General features: G+C 32.6%; 1 protein-coding gene and 1 long non-coding RNA gene across 6 annotated transcripts in view; one reads left to right on the forward strand and one right to left on the reverse strand.

The window, feature by feature from the left end:
* LOC107366482 (protein still life, isoform SIF type 1-like) overlaps positions 1–20,781 on the forward strand; it is a 28,335-nt gene extending 7,554 nt beyond the window's left edge. Inside the window, exons 3-5 of one of the 3 annotated variants that reach the window (XM_015934100.3) lie at positions 13,943–16,231; positions 16,481–17,814; positions 18,113–20,781. In XM_015934100.3, coding sequence (XP_015789586.1) covers positions 13,943–16,231; positions 16,481–17,814; positions 18,113–18,116 — 3,627 coding nt within the window. In that variant the 3' untranslated portion in view covers positions 18,117–20,781. The remainder of the gene's footprint in view (positions 1–13,942; positions 16,232–16,480; positions 17,815–18,112) is intronic. The other 2 variants (XM_015934098.3, XM_015934097.3) reach the window with 2 other exon arrangements.
* On the reverse strand, positions 10,980–13,947 carry LOC112539301 (uncharacterized). Of its 3 annotated transcripts, none has more exons than XR_016199126.1 (3): positions 12,880–13,947; positions 11,806–12,636; positions 10,980–11,229 (listed from the first exon to the last, which is right to left on the reverse strand). It is a non-coding gene; the product is annotated as an uncharacterized LOC112539301 (long non-coding RNA). The 3 variants fall into 3 exon arrangements; XR_016199125.1 differs by having other exon boundaries at positions 10,980–11,264; XR_003083013.2 differs by lacking the exon at positions 10,980–11,229 and having other exon boundaries at positions 11,272–11,978; positions 12,266–12,636.
* Positions 20,782–21,422: the final 641 nt, after the last annotated feature.

Below are 21,422 nucleotides of genomic sequence, written 5' to 3' on the forward strand. Positions count from 1 at the left end.
TGATTCACATCGAGTTTCATCATTTGAACACAAACACATGCTACAGTCAAAACCGTCAAAAAAACCAAGCATCGAAACATTCATCATCTCAATTCACAAGATAATTTCATATTTGCATTTGAAATTATAAACTAATTTCCATTTTCAAGTTGATTGGTAAAAAATTAAAGTCCATATTCAAGTCCGTTTCATTAACTTCAGTGAAGGGTTATCCAAAAATTTTGGTAGAGCATAATATTTCATTGAGAATTTCACCAAAAATCTGAATAATGAACTATGAGCAGTTTTAGATCATCGAGATAAAGTTGATCTTGATCTTACTATTCACAGCAGATTCACATTCATTTTGTTCAATTGTTTCTGAATTTTCATTAATCCTCATTTTCCGTATTTCATTGATTTTTCATCAGCATCATTAAGCTTCATAATTAAGTAAATGTCAATCTTCATCTTATCATCTCCATCTCCATCTGCATCATCACCTTTATTTCAATGTTTGCCTTTGTCTCAATTGTCTTCAGGATTTCAGAAGGCAAATAAAGTTAACAATTGAGAGACGTGGAGACTCGGTTGGTATAGTTAATCAACTGTATTAGTTAGTTTTTAATGTATGAGAATATATATATATATACAAGTAAAGAAAGAAGTAAAAGGAAATGGACATTACTGATTGTGATGTGAAGGGAAAAGCAAAGAAGGGGTTTGCGTAAGAAGCAACAAAAGGGGAATAAACTAGAAGTATCCCTCACACCACCCCTCAATCTGTAAGTCCAATCATGCTAGCGAACTTTCGGTGTTTATTGCTACCAAGACTCTTAGTTAAAATGTCCGCTGGCATGTCTTCAGTATTGACATGATCAATCTTAATCAACCCTTGTTCAACCCTATCTCTTATAACATGAAATTTGATATCTATGTGCTTTGTTCTTCCGTTGCTAATCGGGTTTTCAGATAATTTAATAGCACTCGTGTTATCGTTATAAACTTGAATAGGTGGTTGAATATATTCATTTAGTTTCATTTCATCCATCAAATTGACCAAGCCTATTGTCTCATTAGTTCCAGATGCGATGGCCACATATTCAGCTTCAGCCGAACTTTGCGCAATTACAGTTTGCTTAGTTGATCTCCATGAGATAGCTGCACCTGCTAATACATGCAGATATCCTGAGATACTCTTTCTATCTCTTTGATCACCTGCCCAATCCGCATCGACATAACAAATTAAGGCTTTGTTATTCCTTTTGTATGTTAACTTTTTATCAATGGTTCCTTTTAAATAGCGAAGTATCCTCTTTGCTGCGATTAGATGCTCTTGCTGTGGATCTTGGTTAAATTGAGCGAGCAAGTTAACTGATCAGGTCGAGTGAATACAGATATATGTTGAAGAGAACCGATTAAACTACGATAAGTCATTTCATCAACAGGCTCATTCTTCGTATTAAGGAATTTTATATTCTGTATTAAAGGCGTAGACACAACTTTGCAATCGCTCATTCCATGTGAGTCAAGTACCTTTTCAATTGCCTTTGTTTGAGAAACTGAAATTACACCAGGATACTTCTGATTAATCTCAAGTCCTAGTAAGTTTCTAGCTTCACCTTTATCCACAACATCAAAATATTTAGTGATCTGTTGCTTGACATCTATGAGATACTTCTTATCATTACACGCTATTAATAAATCATCGACATAGACCGTGATAATGCATGTAGTATTATCTCCATGATTCACGAAAACACATTGATCGGTTTTCATTGCATCAAATCCCATCTCAATCATGACTTCTTTGAATGTCTTGTACCATTGTCTTCCACTTTGCTTTAATCCATAAAGAGAACGATTTAGTTTACAAACTTTGGATCTATCCTGGAAGTATCCCTCAGGTGGTTCCATATATATTTCTTCATCTAAATCGCCATTAAGATATGCAGTGGATACGTCCATTTGATGGAGATGATAACCTTTCTCTGCACAAATAGCAAAAACTAATCTCAACGTCGATGCATTAACAACTGGAGCAAACGTTTCGTTATAGTCAACTCCATATTTCTGGCTGAAACCTCGAGCAACCAATCGAGCTTTGAATTTGTTAACAGTTCCATCATCATTATATTTGACAGCAAATACCCAACGACATGATACTGGTTTGCGGTTCGGAGGTAATTCAACTAAATTCCAAGTCTGATTCTTCAATAAAGATTCCATCTCCGAATCCATCGCAGCCTTCCAATCAGCTGCATATTCACTATTCATTGCTTCAGTGATAGTTGTTGGAATGATGATTGCATCAGACGATTTCTTTGACGAGCTCGAGTTAAGTATTCCTAAGCGAGAAGTATCTTTGGCAAGTCTAGGAATCTGTTCTCTTGGAGGTGGCAAAGGTCGCTTATTATACTTTCTTTTAGTTGATGATCCTTGGTTAACTGGTTGAGTGATGGATACTTCTCTTGATGATCCTGCATTCACCTCTTCTTCTTCTTCAGTTACCAACTCCGGTACTTGATCATCAGGTTCTATGGTTTGCTCGACTGTTTCTGGACTTGTTTCATGATTTGGAAGTGAAGGAAGTACTGGAAAGATACTTCCTAACTCATAATCAACATCTTTAAATGGCATAACATGTTCAAGAAACCTAACATCCCGACTTTTTTCAATCATATTAGTTACAGGATTAAACAGTCTATATGCCTTTGATTCATCACAGTATCCAACCATAATCATCTTCTCTCCTTTTTCTTTGAATTTATCTAACCCAGGTTTTTTTCGCAATTTAATAACATTGCAACCAAAGACACGAAAATGGGATACTTCTGGCCTTGTACCATAGAAAAATTCATAAGGGGTTTTGTTCTCAATGGACTTTGATGCTGAACGGTTCCTAATATAAACACTGGTATTAACTGCTTCAGCCCAGAATTTAATATCAAGTCCTGAATCTGACAACATTGATCTTGCCATCTCTTCGAGAGTCCTGTTTGCTCGTTCAGCAACACCGTTTTGTTGAGGAGTGTAAGGTACTGATAACTGGTGACTTATCCCGTTATCTTCCAAATAATCCAGTAACTCTCGATTGATGTACTCTTTACCATTGTCACTTCTTAAGCACTTCAACTTGAGGCCCGTTTCCCTTTCCATGCTTTTATGATACTTCTTGAAACATCCAGGTACTTCTGTTTTCGATCTCAAGAAATAAACCTTTATCATTCTTGAAAAATCATCGATAAAAGTCAGGAAGTATCTAGCACCACCAATTGAGGGAATTCTCATAGGACCACAAAGATCTGAGTGTACCAACTCAAGGATACTTCTCGTCTTCGAAGTTGTACGACTAAACGGTAACCTTGTGATTTTACATTTTAAACAGCATTCACATTGATTGAAATCAGCTTTTGTTTCCTTCAGCCCTTTAACACAACCAGATTCCATCATCCCTTTGATCGTATCGAAGTTAAGATGACCAAACCTTCTATGTAGTAACATTAAGTGAGAAGTATCCTTAATGTTGGACAACCTTTGTATAATAGGAATACTTCTTGTGTACAGTTTGCCACATTTGTTGAAGTTCATGATGACTTGGTTCTTCTGGTTGATTATCTGGGCAAGTTAACTTTGAAAATTCACCTTACAACCTTTAGAGGTAATAGATGACACTGACAGATAATTGCTATCGATAGCTGGAGCATAAGATACATCTTTTAACTTTATTAAATGTTTTCCAATTTTCAGCTCAATATCACCAATTCCTTGTACCTCAACCGAATATCCATCAGCAACACTAAGAGTTTGATTTTTGATCTCTCTCAGATTTGAGAAGTATCCTTTCTCGCAGCAAACATGAACAGTAGCACCACTGTCGAGTATCCAAGTGTTTCTGTTGATGACTTGAGGCTTTATACTGAGGCAAGTTTGAGAAGTATCCTTGTTCATCTCCTGTGTCTTACACTCGTTAGCATAGTGTCCTGACCTTCTGCACTTATGACAACGAATCCTCCTTTTATATTTCTTCCTCTTCGAAGAATCTTTCTTGTTAGCGTCAATTGAAAACGCAGTTTGCCCAGTGCCATCACCATTGTCTGAACACTTTCTTCGCTGCTCTTCTTCTAACAGCTTTGTTTTAATGGTGGATACTTCTGGTAGTTTTTCTTGGCTAGTTAGGGCAACAACCAACATGTCATAATCAGGACCCAACCCCACTAGCAAGATGACCGCTAATTGTTGATCACTTAGTTCCATCCCGAGTTCACTTAATTGATCCGAATAAGAGAAGAACTTAGCCAGATATTCATTCATAGGTTGATTAGGTTGAAGCTGGAGAGTAACAAGCTGCTTAAATATGAGAATCAGCTGCGAAGTTCCCTTTTTCTTGAAAGCCGTTTCCAATTTACACCAAGCTTCCTTAGCAGTTGAACACCCTTTGATATACCTATAGTTAACTGCTTTCAGGCCCAAGGTTATTTCAGCTAGAGCCTTCTCGTTGTTACGCTCCCATGTCTTGTCATCGGCCACCTTCTCATTTTTAACTACTGACCATAAGTCAGATCGAATGAGGATACTTCTCATTTCGACTTCCCATGTCTCGTAATTAGAGTCACTTAACTTCTCAAAATGTATTAATGAATTTGGATGGGACATAATGAGAAGTATCTCAAATTACCACAAATAAAAAGGTTAACTTAAACTAAGTAGAAGCACAATGGACAAGTAGAGTGAACACCTATGAACAACCACGCTCTGCTACCATGAGAGACGTGGAGACTCGGTTGGTATAGTTAATCAACTGTATTAGTTAGTTTTTAATGTATGAGAATATATATATATATACAAGTAAAGAAAGAAGTAAAAGGAAATGGACATTACTGATTGTGATGTGAAGGGAAAAGCAAAGAAGGGGTTTGCGTAAGAAGCAACAAAAGGGGAATAAACTAGAAGTATCCCTCACAACAATTAATGTAAACAATTTAAATGCTGGAACAGCTACAGATTTTCAATAACCTCAGAAGTATTGTTGACAATATTCATGCAATAGTAAATGTAACTCAGCTATTTAACTATTAATGTTTGGTACAATTCCAACAATTATAATTACCACATGAATTTGAACCTAAAAATTGATTGGCTAATGGATTGGATTGATTTGTTGAAAATAAATAAATAGTTATACATGTTATTGAAAACTGCTTGAAGTTTACAAATAACTTTCTGTTATTTGTATCAAAACTGTTTTCACATCCTTTGCAACTCTTGATAATATCAATCAGTTATCACTCCCTGTTATCTTGATAACCATTTGACCCATATTTATAGATAATTTCACTCTAATGATAATAACCATGATAATAAACAGCAACAAATGATCTGGTGAATGTTTGATGACATTTTTTGTACCTAACTTTGTTTCACCATGAAAAGCTACTCAAAGAAACAACTTTTTATGAGTAAATTTAATTTGTTGAGAAGCAAAGAAAAAAGAAACAAAAAATCCTAGAGAATCATCATCATGAATCTTTATAAACATTAAGCCAGGGTAACAATCAATTATTACAAGTGATGGTTCAACTTTTACAAAGTAATAAGCCATATAAGTCCAAATTCAGGTGGCAACATTCATTATCATGATAATGAGAAAACCGAAATTTCGAGATAAAATCTGTTTCCATGATAAACCATTTCAAGTTACAAGATTATTGTCATTTCCACTTGATTTCATCAAGCAAAGTTGATACAAAATTTTCCCTTTCTGATTTTCAAAGAAACTGAAAATGTAATTGACTATTGAAATTGTCATGAAAACTGTAAACTTGATAAAACAATTTAAATATTCGTGAAAAAAGTTTTCAGTCAAATGATTTGATAATAATTGGGTTTATCATGCATAACAATATTATTTCATTTTCACAGTTGATAACATTTCTGCTCATCGGTTAACTGCAATAATTAATTATCAATATTTTGATTCGTCTTTTGACGATTGAAAATTGCAATTGAAACATTAATTTATGCCAAACAATTTAACTAAACATGTTGACATCTGAATTTTAATTGCACCTTTTTTCAACTTGAGTAACTTGTGATCAAATGATTGGATAAATGTCATGGAAAGAATGAAAATTGTAAAGTTGATGAACAATAATAAATCACAGTTTCATTCAATTAATTCAATTTATGAAAGGTAAAACAAATTATAAGCAGCATTTGCTAATAAACAGTTGTTTAAAGGCTTATTTCAGATCAAGCTTATTATCTCAAGTCAATAAACAATTAACATTAATGACAATAGCACAATACAATTTTTATATTAGTACATGAGTTATCTTCATCAATCAATATCTTCTTAACCTTCTCCTCATCTTGTCTTCCCTCTTAATCTTAATCTTATTTCAACGATCGATTATGAGTAAACTAATCGATTAAAAGTATTTTCCTCTCTTTCTTATTTTGTTTTTCCCATGAATCGCTTGAATGTGCATGTCCAAATGAATGGGACAAATTCAGGAGATGAATCAGATGAGATGCTCTTTATGTACAGCAATGTTAACTATTTTACTTGCTTCAATGTGGTACATTTGCTATTGTTGCTGGCCTTTGTTTGTTTCCTTAATTTGGGTGTTTGCACAGTTGAAACAATGATGATAACATTAATACTAAGGCTTCTTGACATCTTTCCGTATTCACTAATTTAATCAAATAATGAATATCAACAATCAATCGCAATCCTTTTTCACCTCTTCAAGTTGCTCCAAATGAAACTTCCAACAATTTGTAGCAATTTGCTTCCAATGTTTAGTCTTGAAAATGTAGTAAAATATCATTTTTTATCAACAGCAATAAAATTGAAATTTAATTTTTACTTAATTTTTAAAGCTTCAGTTTTATTGGTCAAAATTGTAGTTTCAATCTTTGATTCAATTCAAATCTTGAGTTTCATGATTCAAACTGCAGATTTTTATTTACTCCTGTTAAACAAATTTTTGTAAACTCGATCTTTAGTTAACTCTGAAATTCAATAAAAATAGATTCATGAAATGATGCATCTTGTGTTACATTTGCCATTTTTCAATGAAAATTGACTGGCAATGGCAAGCATCGTGTTTTACTCCGTTAACAATTAATCTTACTGGGAATTGCTAATCAGAATCAAATGACAATAACAGAGAACTTTTTGATTTACTTTGGGATTGAACAGTTAATTAGACATTTATCAATTTACATACCAGTCATTATACTCATGTCTTCATGTTTATTAACTAGAGTAGGATGAAAATTGAGAACAATAAAAAATAGGATTCTCCATTGAAATGAAATTTCATTTTAACAGTAAAAAGGTATCAAAACAAAAGATGTACAACTTGAAATTATAACACTTTTTTACATTTTTAATTAATTTACTAAACTATTTCACCCAACCATGGAAGGCAAACAAAATTCAGAAACTCTTTCCTTCTTTCCTCATCTACTGCTGAATCCTTTCCCATTAAAGTTTCTTAACCATTGCAGTTGAAATTATGAATGATGAATGAAGAAAAACTTATTACAAAAACTAATTGTAAATCAAAAGAAATGGTTTCACTTGAAATGATTGTAATTATTTTTGATGGACAAGTTGAGACAAAAAAGACATTAAAACGATTTTCGTCGATATCGATTGAATCTTTTCGTCAACTTATCAAATGAAACTAAAAAAATGAACACATGAAGAGATGGTGAAGATAATGATTATGAGATTGAACTGAAAAAATCGCAATAAAAAACGATAAAAAATGTTAGTAGGAAATGTGAGTCTGGAAACACTTGGTCTCCAAATTCAAAAAGCTAGTCTCATGAGAGGCTTGAAAATCTGTGTCAGATGGAGAAACCAGATTGATGATTCTCAATTGCTTTCCTTACAATGATTACAATTATTATTACCATCGGTAACTCATCCAACTATTGTACCAAAATTAACCTAAAGTCCAAACATTCAACACAAACTCAAAGTTATCTCATAAGTATACTTATAATGTTTCATGATAAATGTTAAACTAATATTTTATCTCTGCCTCAAAAGTAGTAATAAACAATTTAGTTACTCCATGAGTGATTGAGTTACTCATGTTTTCCCTTATTTTTTACATTGCCAAGTCAAAAAGATATTATTATCATAAAATGCCTTTCCTGGATCATATTAATGGTTAATAGTAAAATATGCTGTTCATTTGAAACATAATTTAACCAATAAAATGTTTCCACCAACAAAATGCTTACAATTTTTTCACGTTTCCTCCTCACGTGGCTATTATCATCATTTTGATAACTTTTTACTCCCTGTTGTCTGAAGGTAGATAATGCTTTATCACTTGTTTTGCAACAATTTAATCTGTTTGCCCATCAATTCATCAAATTGGTTGCTTGTAAAATAATTTGTTCACTCGTTATTCACCATGAAATTAATGATAATTATTTCAACAGATTTATCCCATTAATACTCTTAATCCTGATAGTAGAAACATTGTTTCGCTTTTTTATCATGTAAAAGTTATTGAAACATCAATTGACAAAAGTTGAAATTCACTTTCAATTTTGTGCTTTAAATAAGTAATGATAAATCTCAATTACTTGATTTGTGATCAATCTTTTGATCAATCTTTTGACAAACGTTTAATATTTCGTTTAATATTAGTTTTCATTCATTTTGCCTGAAAAGGTTTCAATTTGCCATTTACTTCTGCTTTGTCACATAATCCTATTACTTTCAATAGATAAAGTTCAACTCTCAAAGTTCCTGCTCTTCAATCTTGCTAAGTTAATAACAGATTTAACATCAATTTGGATTCACTTTGATTCATCTTTTAATCCTAACAAGACAAAAATTTAAATCTATTCACTTTTTGACTCCAATAACTGATGATAACTTTTCATATTTAACCACTTATCAAATATCTTCATGAATCAATTGAAAAATGGTCACTTTTCATGGAAGTGAATTGATTTGATAACCTGCAAATGGTAATGATAAAGTTAGCAGAACTGTAAAATTAAGAAAATTTGAGTTGATTGCAGTTGAGAAAAATAACAATTGAAAATCGATGAGATTTTTTTCCCAATTTTTGGATGATAACAGAATGAGAATTTGTTAATCAAATGTAGATTTTGGTTGAAAGTCAATTGATGAATAAAATTGAATAACACTCAACAAAGTGATCTCTGTTGAGAATTGAAATGTTATCATTTAATGGGGTCAACAATTGAAGAATCGTAATAGTTTTGATCTGTTTAATAATAAAAAGAATTATGATAATGTTGGAATTTATCTGTTAGCTTTAGTTTTTTTATTGAAAAGAAAATCTTGTTGAAAGAAGTGAAAATAAATTCAAGATTCATGTTTTCATACTGAATGTTAAGTTTCAATAAAAGTAAGAAAGTTAAACAGAAACAACAACAAGCAAAGGGAAAAAGGAGAGAGAATCATGAAAAGACTGAGTTGGACCAATGATTCAGAACTTTCTCTTTCTTCTCTATTTTTGCAGTAAGAGTTTCATGTGTTCAAAAGGTACCATTAAATATATCACACAATCAGATTGAAAGGAGGACAAGATGATGATGATGAAGGGAAACTTTTTTTTCTCGCTCTCAGTTGGGCAAACAAGTTTAAATTAAAGTTTCAGCAAACAAAGTTCATGATTACTATTCAGTTATTGAAATTGATTACTGATTTATCATTATTCAACAATTTGTGCTCCATTAAACTCTTATTACTTTGAGTATCAAATAGGGAAATTTGTTTCATTTTTAGTCCATTTTTTGTTTTCATGTTCAATCTCATTTTTTCACCTTTCATTATTTATCTCATCATTTATTTATTGATATCATTTGCATTTTACAATATTATTATATCATGGTTTGTAGATTGCAGTTGGTTAAGGGGTTAAAGGTGACTTGGATCAAGATAAGGAAGTTACCTTGTTGACTTAACTTGTTGTTTTCATTTCCCTTTTCCGGTTGATAATAGTGACATTTGTATGAAATGCCTGATAATGCCAATATTAATGGGATAACTTTTTTATCTTGCATTTATTTGCTTATCATTTGCAGATTTGTTCATTTCATCTTGAGACTGAATATTTTTTTCTATTCTTCACTTCATTTGTTATTTTCATAACAATTAATAACAATTATGTTACCATTTCAATGATTATATTCAACTTTATGTTAGCTACTGATTTTTGCTTGTCCTTTTCAAGGTTATTTAGAGGTTAAAAGTGTCTGTATTTGTGTGTGTGCATGGATATGGCTTCACAATATGAGTTTGCTTGGTGAAGTTTCAACCAGAATCTCAAGCATATCGTTTTACCAAATGATAATATCGAGGGTTGACTGGGAGTTAACTGTAGCTGGCGTCCTCTATTGATGAAAAACGATACTAAAATCGCAAGTTAATTTTTTCTCAATTTTATAGCTCAAGAGTTGAGACCAAGCCTTAAGAAATGATAATATTTCTCTGTCTCGATCATGAATTGATAATTCTTATCCTTCCAATCCTGTCTTTAAGCTTAATATGTTTAATAAACTCCAACGATTTTTGATTACTGGAGTTCAATGGTAAATAAATGAAGATATTTTTTCAAACATATGCTCAGTCATTTACCCAAATGCATCCTCAAGGGTTAGTGCACAAAATTTTAGCAAGCAATTTCAACCATTAAGCTCTATATTTTAATGTCTAAATTTTTCTCAAGAAAAGTATGTTTGTTGATCTTAAAGCAAAACTCGACCTTATGAAACTCTTCTTTGGACATGTAATCTCAGGGAAAAATATCATATTTCTACTTTCGAAAATAATATTCTCATCTATCATTTATTCCTACATCCGGGTCAAAATGCATTGGTTTAAAATCCAGGGATTGGTTGAGCGAAATATTATCAATATCTTTTGTAATTTCTGTAAAAATATTGATAGTTTTTCAAACTGGAGTTTCCAAGTAAATCGTAGAAGTAAAATATCTGAAAAATGCATTAGCTTATGTTTTAATCATTTTCATCCATGTAAACATTTTCATGCTACAATTTTTGTTTAATTTAGCACAATTTGCTCATAAAATAACCAATAATCATTCAACCATTAGTTAATTCATTTCATTGATCTTGTTTCATACTTGAAGTTTTTGTGTGTTACAGCCTTCAAAAGTTGACTTTTTTCAACAATGTTGATGTTATCCAATGACCAAGTTTGAGCTTAATTTAATTAACTCTCTGAGAATCAATGACAAAAATAATAATGATGATCACTAGAGTTGAAGATGAAAAAATGTATATGAAAAAAGAAGCTGATAAGTTTCATAGAGTAGCATCATTATCATTAACATTATCATTAGTATTTAACTCAACTTTTCATTGAAAATGACAGAGTATAGTGAATAGGCTCTCATCAATCTAATTATTATTTTATCCATTGTTCCACTTTTCATCAAATAACGTTTTCACAATCAATTATAATATACAATTAAAGTAGCAACTAATAACTCAATAAAATATCATTTTAATGAACACACAATCTAGTTGAGCAGCAATCTTAACCATCAAATACAAGACGGACTAGTTAAATGATAATTTTTTACCGGTTAATAATAATACTACTAATAGCAATGATGAACATCTGATAATATGAAATAATAACATTGAAACCAGTTGAAAAGTACGCAAAATCAAACTTAATTATCTTCATCATCATTATCATCCCAACGTTTCTAGATGTTTACGTTGCAATAGACAAATGTTTACTCTGAATCATGAGTATTCAAACAAATCTTTTATTCATTTTCACTTTACCTTTATTCTGATTAACCTTTCCATTGCTTTCTTCTCCTTCCTTTTCAATCATCTTTAGACTTATCTTCAAAGTTTAATTCCATGTAGAATTAATCCGATAAAAGTTCAATGGTGATGTGAACCAAGATACGTTAGATATCAGTTCAGACGAAACAGCATGAGTCCAATTTGACCTAAATAGGATAAATAAATAGACAAAAAGTCTGACAAGTTTAAGAATTGTTGATATAAATATTGAATCTCCATCAAATGAAACATTCATTGGTAGCAAAAATGAAAATCTCAGATTTAACCAATTTCAATGGAATGAATATTTGAAAAGAAGCAAAAGTTGGCCGTAAAGGTATCCAATGGAAAAGTACAAAAATTTCAATTCAAGTAATTGTTCTGAGATCATTTCTTGATTCAGAATCATACATTTACTTTCAATCATGTAATTTTTTCAACTTCATCGCCAGACCTTTGTTTATCTTCATCTCTTTTTGCTCATCTTTGTTTTTCAACCAGAGCTACCAGTAATGATAACCTGACTCTGATGCCTTTCGCCTTTTTATCGATTTACATTATTTTGTTCGTTGATTCCTTGCGCTGTGACAAAAGCCTGGAGATTCCTGCTCATTCTCAGTTTCCATTTGATGTCTACTTTTTTCACTTTCCTTCCATGGAGAGAAACATAGACAGAGAAGAAAGAGTTGATCTCGCCATATTTTGAGCCATCATTTTGCCTTTCTTTTCTTCCTCAGCCCAATATCAGCCTTTCCTTCTTCATCTTTCTGGTAACATGAAAGGACCAGAGAATAGGTGTAGTGATGATTTAACCTAAACAAGAAGCTACAGTCGTTGAAATAAAAAAGAAACATCAAAACAACACAAATGATGAACCAAGTGTACAGACTGATATAAATACATATCTTGTAATGTATTTATATTTATTAAATTATATTTATTCTTAGTTGATTAATCTTTTTCCCTTTTACCATCAATCTTCATTTTCAGTTTCTATCTCATCGTCTTCATCATCTTTTACCTGATTTCATTTCATCTTGGTTCATTTCTTTCTTTCTTCTGACTTACTATTTACTGTGATAATATTATCATTATGTTTGGCCCTCTTCTTTGTTGATCATTTAACTTTGTGTTATTCGTGTTAATCATGTTCATCGAATCAAATACAATTATTATTATTCAAGAAATGTGTCTCACAGAATCCAATGCATTCCTTTTAACAAGTTAATCAGCAGGTTAACCGATTCATGATAGACTAGGTCAACTCTGTATCCATCATTATCATCATCGCCATAATCCGTAATCATCTATTGATATACACATTCGGTCTCCATATTTGTTGATAGCAGCTTAACTTTTGATATTTCATTCAAACGATTCCAAATGATACTGTGTGTGATGATATTTTACTGCCAGCTGAAAGAAATAAGAAAAGGAAAAATCATTTACTTGCAAGTTTAACTCAAGTTTAATTTGAATTGTGATAAATTACTTCCATAACTAATCAAACACAGCAACAGACGCCTTTACCAGCAAACTATTTATTTCCGTTCAATTTTTTACCAATACAATTAACCAGTGACCAATTTAAAACAGTTGATTAAATCCCTGCCAGTCCCTGTGAACAAATTAATTTTAATTTTACTCTCCAATTCAACTGTTACATCTGCAATTCATATCCATCCGTAATCTTAAAAGTAAATCCAGTTCTTGTTGAGACGAGAAATAATTTCAAATGCTATTCTGATTGATACATATTACTTGGTATTGAAGAGAACCGTATTATTTTATAATACGTATTTAATTAAAATGATATTATGATAACAACAAACTAGTTATCTTGAGATTATTTGGTTAAAACTTTTGTGATTTTGTAAAAAAATAATCATGGTTATGGCAATTGATACTTTAACCAGACTTTGTCCTGGTATTTTATTTGATTGGCGTTTATATGCAGAGAGAGGTTCACCTCAATACTTTCATCGACACACCGAGGGACATCGGGTCGATGATTGTGAACTTAGTTTTTTAAATAAGGTATAGCGATTAAAATGAAACCTAATCAAGAAAACTACATATTAGTGTTATATGTTAATGATGGAATCTAATTTCAACTCTTATCTTTTTTCAGATGTCTGATGATGAGAGACTTTCTCTAACCACAGCAATCTCGGACGATGACGATGGTGAGCTACGTAACTCTCCTTATCGAGCTAAAAGTGGAGCTGCAGCAGCAGCATTCCAATGTACAGGAGCTGTTCGTAAAGCTGGTTTCTTATCGGTTAAGAAATGGCTTCTACGTAAACGCCATCAAGTTGAACTGGCTCGTAAAAGAGGTTGGAAAGGATATTGGGTTTGCTTGAAGGGTACAACAATTTTGTTTTATCCTTGTGACTCTCGTGATGGTCGAGCCATTGAATCGAAACCACGACATTTGATAATAATTGATGGTGCCATCATGCAACCCATTCCCGAACATCCGAAACGTGATTTTGTTTTTTGCCTGTCAACAGCATTTGGCGATGCTTACCTATTTCAAGCACCATGCCAAATGGAATTAGATAATTGGATTGGAGCTATTCACAATGCCTGCGGGTCCGCATTTGCACGACATCGTGGTAAAACAGGAACACTTCATTTACTTCAAGAAGAAACACATCGAATTGAACGTGCTATTGAATCTGAGGGTAAACTTAAACACATGGCCGAGTTACAATTAACTGTTGTTGCTGATCCAGATTCACGAAAACAGTTGACTGATTCCATAAGATCATATGATGAAACTCTTGAATTATACCATTGTGAACAATTTCGTCTTCGCTGTTATATGTCCTCAATTCAGGGATCTGAATTACCAAATCCTAAAACTTTGCTTGCTCATGTTTCCAAACCAACTAAATCAACACTCAATCGGTTAGGTGTTTTCACTGTTTCTTCTTTCCATGCGTACCTTTGTGCCCGATCACCATCAACCTTGAAAAATATAATCTCCGTCAGAGGATCAACACGTCGCCGTGGACCCTCAACTATGGCTTCAACCTCTGGTACAAATATGTCAGCCTCAACTCGATCACTTTCTCGTCACTCTTCTGGTTCAAAGATAGCCTCCACAAGTGCTGGACTTTCCCGGTCAGCTGAACTTCCATCAGATAAATTAGTTCAAATGATTTTACCTCCAGATGATTCTATCCACACTATTCACGTTCGCGGAACTGAGACAGTTGAAGATTTACTTTGGCTTGTATTTACTGAAAAACAAATGTCACCAAATGACTATTTCATCAAATGTAAACGTCTCAATGGTGACTATTATATTCCCTTACGTCACGAAGTTGTTGATCATTTACCTCCTTTCGAAGTGATGGAAGTTGCAGCAAAAGTTTTGTATCAAGTTGAGCTTTCTCGACATTCCTTAGATCAACTCTTTGGTTTCTCGGTTGAAGCTGAACTGGTCGAGAGTACTGTTGAATCTCATAATCAAGATGAATTGTGTGTCTTTGTTTCAAGAGTAGAAGAGAATAGTTTAGCAGGTAATCAAGGCCTTAAAAAAGGAGATGAAATAATGGTCATCAATGGTGCTATTGTTTCAGATCTTGATATGATGTACATTGAATCAGTTCTCCAAGAAGAATTATCACTTTGCATGATGTTACGTTCATGTCGCACTGATCCTCCCGATCCTGGATCTGCAATTAGGTCCACGGATGATTTTATAGAATCATTAGTTTGTCCTCCGCCACCCTCTGACGGTCATATTAGTGATGAGATGATTGGTAAATTAATAGTACCTTCACCACTTTGGGTTCAAGAGAGAAGTCGAAGTGGATCAATACCCTCTTCCAGTTTACAAGGAGCGTGCCAATTTTCAGGAACATCAGCAACTGGAGTAACAATGGCTGGTGGAAGTGGTACAGGAGGTGGGCCAACTTCATTAACCACTTTGACAACCATAGCACCTCCATTGAACACTTGCCTTCCTCTCCAGGTAACTGGAGAACAGATTGCTGAGACTTTGCTCAAAAGTGCTGAACATGTTACCTCTGAATTATGTCGTGCCACTGGTGGTGCTGTCGGAGGAGTAAATCATTCACTTGGTGGTGCTACTGGAGGTATCACCAGTGGATCCAAGGGTTCAGCCAATATTGACACCAATACAGGAGGACCTGTAGCTGTTTATCCACCGCAATATGTAACATCAAATAAACCAGTAACCCAACATATACATACCAGTCAATTACAATATCATAAACCAATGGCAAGCAATTCCATCAGCCTCTCTTCGAGTGGACAAGGCTCTCAACAGCGAAGTATCGATGAATCAGATAACCAAGGTTATGTAAAGCGACCACCTCTTTCAGATGCTGAAAAATTAAGGAAAGTTATAAAAGAATTGGTTGATACAGAGAAAACATATGTTGAGGTAAAATTAATTTTAAACTCTTACACATTTTTACAGACGCGCCATATTTGCAATTTTAACTCTTGATTCACTCTTTTCCAAGAAAGAAGTGAAAAGATTAATTATTACACGAGATGGCGCAAAGCATTGATTAACTCACCAACTTACTAAACGTACATTTGTTAATCATGTCTCAAGTTAATTGCTTTATCATTTTCCAATTATTAATCATCTTTTTCTTTTTCTCTAACTTCTAACATCATATAACAGCATTTGAATAACCTTTTGGATACTTACTTGGAGCCTATGAAGCAACGAAGTCTTGTTTCAATCCAAGATATAGCATTATTATTTGGTAACATTCAAGAGATTGTGACATTTCAACGAGCTTTTCTCGAATCTTTAGAGGAATCAATCAAGATGGAAGAGTCATTTGATTCATATAATCAACCTTCACAGTTTAGGAACATTCTTTTCGCAATTGGTAATTCATTCCTACTTTACGCTGATAAATTTAAATTATACTCATCATTTTGTGCATCACATTCAAAAGCCTCAAAAATACTTCATCCCTCAACTGAAGCTCAAAACCCAGCATTAATTGAATTTCTTCATACAACATCCAGAGGACAACACGCCAACTCCCTTGAATCATATTTAATAAAGCCAATCCAGAGAATATTGAAATATCCATTATTATTGTCACAATTGAAATCATTAACCGATGTAAACTCCGATGAACATAAACACTTATCACAAGCATTGAAAGGAATGGAGCGAGTAGCTGAACACATAAATGAAATGCAAAGGATCCACGAAGAGTATGGAGCCATCTTTGACCATCTACAAAGGCAGCATCTAAAGTCATTGAAGATTGCCATTGAACTGAGTCCATCTGAATTATTGTACTATGGTGGAGTTGAATGGGCCAATATAAGTGAATTTTTGGGTAAAATCAAGAAAGGCTTGGATCTTCATTCAATGTGTTTCGTCTTTAAGAGTGCAGTTGTATTCCTATGTAAAGAGCGAATCCGACAGAAGAAGAAACTTGTCTCGGTTTCATCTAAAATATCTGAAGTAGAAATTATTCGTTACCAAGTATTGATTCCAGTCACTGAAGTGCAAGTTCGAGCAACATCGACAAAAGATGAAAAAGGTGCTACTAAAGATGCCAATAATAATGCCACCAACAGTAATAATAATCAATTAGCTAATAATGAGCAAGGAGCTTCACAGTATCTTTGGGAACTAATTCATCTTCGTTGTAGTCAAATTGGTGTGTCCACTCAAAGAAGAACCGAAAAGGTTTACCATTTATCCAATAGTACAAGTGAATTCCGTAATGCATTCCTACGAACAATTAGACAAATCATCAGGGAAAGTGTAAAAAAAATGGTTGTGCCTGTAACTAGACCTATTAGCAATTCAAAATCATCTCGTCAAGGATCAGCTGAGAGTCCTGTTAATGATAATGAAAATAGCAACATAAACTATATCAATAATGGTAACAGTAAAATACCTGATCACAAGCAATCAAATTCAGAATCTCAAGGTACCAATAAGCAAGTTCCTTCTTCGTCAACTAGTGATACTCATCACCATTCGTAAGTATTTCAATCACTGTCCATCAAAAGCCTGTGTTTTGTCTCTGATAAATCCTTTTCCTTATTTTCCAACTCCTAACCATGATTAGCATTAACATCCAACATTCATTACTAGCATTACAAAGATAAGTTCGAAGAGAAACATTTGTATTTCAGTGAATTTCCTCCAATTCAGACTTGTCTTTTCTGCACCACTTGCATGTTTTTTATGTTTTTATTTTATTTTTTCATGTTATTCATTCTTATTGATTTTACTTTGATTATCACATATCGAAACTCATTTCTCATTAATATACAGCTAGATTTGGTTTAAAGGATACAATGGAAGACATTTTAGTGAAGGGAATAAAAAACATTGTAAAATGAAAAATGAGTGTTACAATGAAATGAGCTTCAGTTGAACCCGAATGTTTTTTCAGTTATTTTATTCCAGTCGTTTTATTTGATGATATCGATGAGTGGTCAAATTCACCTCTTATGTTAAACCCAAATCCTTTGCATTTAATTACATCAGGGACAAATGACAGCAATCAATCAACATTGGGTTCTCTTCTCATCATTCCCATTCCTATTCAACTTTAAAACAGTAGCCTGTCCCGGTCATCATCAACAACCGCCACACCAGCAACTGGATCAACTAATAGTAACATGAATAGTAAACCAGCAATCAAGCAGAAACCCGCTCCCCCACCAAGAGCACCAACAACCGCCAAGTCAACCAGTAGTGGACTGACCACAGCTCAACAACAGGCAGCAATGAAGGAAAAGATGGAAAGGGATCATCACCACCATCATTCATCATCTTCATCATCAGCAACTGGTAACAAGCAACCCATTAGCTGTGGCCTGTGTGAACACGGTACAAGTGCAGATAAATCAGACCCATCCTCTTCATCTGGCCGTGGATCCAAGGTTTATCATGAAGAAAAGGATTCCAAAAAGACTGGAGAAAAATCAAACCAACGTAAATCAAGCAAACAATAATTCAACCTCAGCCAATAAACCAGGAACAAAAAGACTTCAAAGGACAATTATAATCACAGCCATAAAACACTTTACACGCAAATAATCACATTTGATCATCACAGAATCACTAAATAATGTTTAAACACAAACTTTATAAGCTCTGCTAAATGCGAGCAAAAAATGTGCCAAGTTAATCAGGAATGAAAAAAACAAAACAAAATGAAATGCTAAAAACTAATGGACAATAAGCAAAGCCAATTAACTGACCTCCTTTTCAAGCTCTTCCTATCTTCTTCTTCATTAACCCTTTTTAACAAATCTTTCAAATCTTTCAGCATAAAACCATTTCTTTATATTACTACTTATAATACATGATAATACAAAAATAATATAAATATAACAAGACAGCTAACGAAAAAGCAACAACAAAGGGATGTATTGAAGGCTTCCAATTGATCTTTTTGTAATTCATCGTTTTCCTTAACCAAATTAACTTTTAGCTTAAATCTTATACAAAAACAAAATCAATAATTTAAACATTTAAGATTTAAATTAGGGTATCATTAACTGAATATACCTTGATTATTTCTTGATACTCAATTTTCCCTCCCAAGGTAATTCGCTTGGAGTGTACAACAAAATACTCAACTCCTGACTCAATGTTAAGCCAAATTGATCCACTTTGGTCACAAACGGTTTATCCTAATTTATCTTCCTCTTAATCTTTCCCTTAATCTTCCCAATGTTTACCATCAACTAATCAGCTCATTGTAACTGAACAATGATGTGAGATAATCTGAAAATCAGCTTTTCTTGTTTCATTGACAAAACGTTTAACCAGAAAACCAGAAAAATGTTTAGTTGGTTAAAATACTTGATCTTCACACCTTTACTTTACCAGATTAATTTTGAGCTTCCTAACTCTTTTGTCTTCTTTACCAAGCAATATTGTACTTGTAATGCAAGAAGAATCCAAATCCAAACTAATTAACTAATTAATTTGTGATAATCAAATTTTTCATCCTTTGAATGGTCACAACACGATTAATCAAAGGAAAGGTTTGACTGGTTCACAAATATTGCAAACCTAACAATAAGATAGGATATAATATTAGGTTGAAACAAAATAAAGTGATAACGAAGAAAGAAATTAATAAATCCAATGAATTAATTTAACAAAAAGGTCAAATTGTTCAATTAAAATATATATAAATGTATGTTAATTATATGCGAAAAACAATTGTTTAATTGTTTCACTTTTTTTCAGTTTTTTTCTGACAATTTTGTTCAGTTTCAATCAACATTTACAATTAATGAAAATCAATTGATCAAAAAATTTATGTTTAATCATTAGATTTACAATTTTCTTGGACTTTCATTTAAAGGATCATTTTATGTTAATCAAACACTTGTTATCATCAATATTATTTAATTGATTAACCAAATTAAGTTTAAATTGTAAAACCTTTTTGTTACATTTAAAGACAAGAAAAGCCAAACTTTAGCTCAAATTTTAACATTACAATGATGATGATAAATTGTTAAGTCGATTGTTGAATATATTGCAATGTAAATTGTTACCTTAACAGTAATTTAAATTGTTGCTAATGGTGGCAATAAGGTCAAAATACTGATTTCAATCAAGTTGATTTGATCAGATTAAGATCGCATGAGATGAAATATTGTAAAGCCAACAATCGACAAAAGCATCATCAAATTCAATCTTGTAAACTAAAACAATTGTCCGATTGTTATTAGTTGCTTTTATCATTACAATTAGCCAACAATTATGTTATTAGATGAACTCCTTAATTGTTTCATTTAAAACTATGTTTAATCCTTTCTTTATCTTCCACAATTTGTAAAATCTCATTTTCAAAATAACACAAAAACACAAACAAAAACTGACTGTTACTCTTATTATTATTATCAGTTCATTTCTAGTCAATGACTTTGTTATTAACTAATTAATTGAATAAACTCACAAGATTCGTCTTTTCATTTTCGTTTCATTTCTTTTTTCATTAAATCATGAAATCGCGAAATAATGATAATCGAAAGGTGATAATCCTTTGGTAAGAAAACCTCAAAAAAATGAGACTAATCATTTAACTCGATGATCAATATCATTGGAAATCTTTAACAGGAATTTCCCTGAAAACTGGAGTTGATCAACTGAGAAAACAATTTATTGAGCTTTTTCGGGAATTTCGGTATTCTTGGATTTGGCTTTGACTACGAATAAGACAAAACTTATCAAAAAAAGTTATTCGTCATTGAATTTTTTTGAATTATAGCATGAAAACCTCATCAAAACTTCATTTTCTCATGGATTTTGCTCTTTTTCCGACAATTTATTTGATTCTTCCCTGACCCAGCTCTTGTTTGGATTCATAATGCTAATAACTTTATGAGTTTGTGATGTTAACAGAGAGAAATAGTAAATTGATTGAGTTTCTTACAGTTTACAGTTTTTTGGTCCAGTTTGAAAACTTGAATTGAGTTTAAGTTGCGATTTTCAAATTAAATTGGAAACATGATGAAAATATGCAAATTTGATTCCCTTTTAGCTGTTTTTAAATGTTATTGTTTTTTGCCAGCTTTACTTGCTTCTGTCAGGATTTTTGATTATGATGGATTGA

This window comes from Tetranychus urticae, chromosome 2 (genome assembly GCF_039701765.1).
Source record: "Tetranychus urticae isolate SD_2017Ah chromosome 2, NJAU_TeUrti_SD_1.0, whole genome shotgun sequence".
Lineage (NCBI taxonomy): Eukaryota > Metazoa > Arthropoda > Arachnida > Trombidiformes > Tetranychidae > Tetranychus > Tetranychus urticae.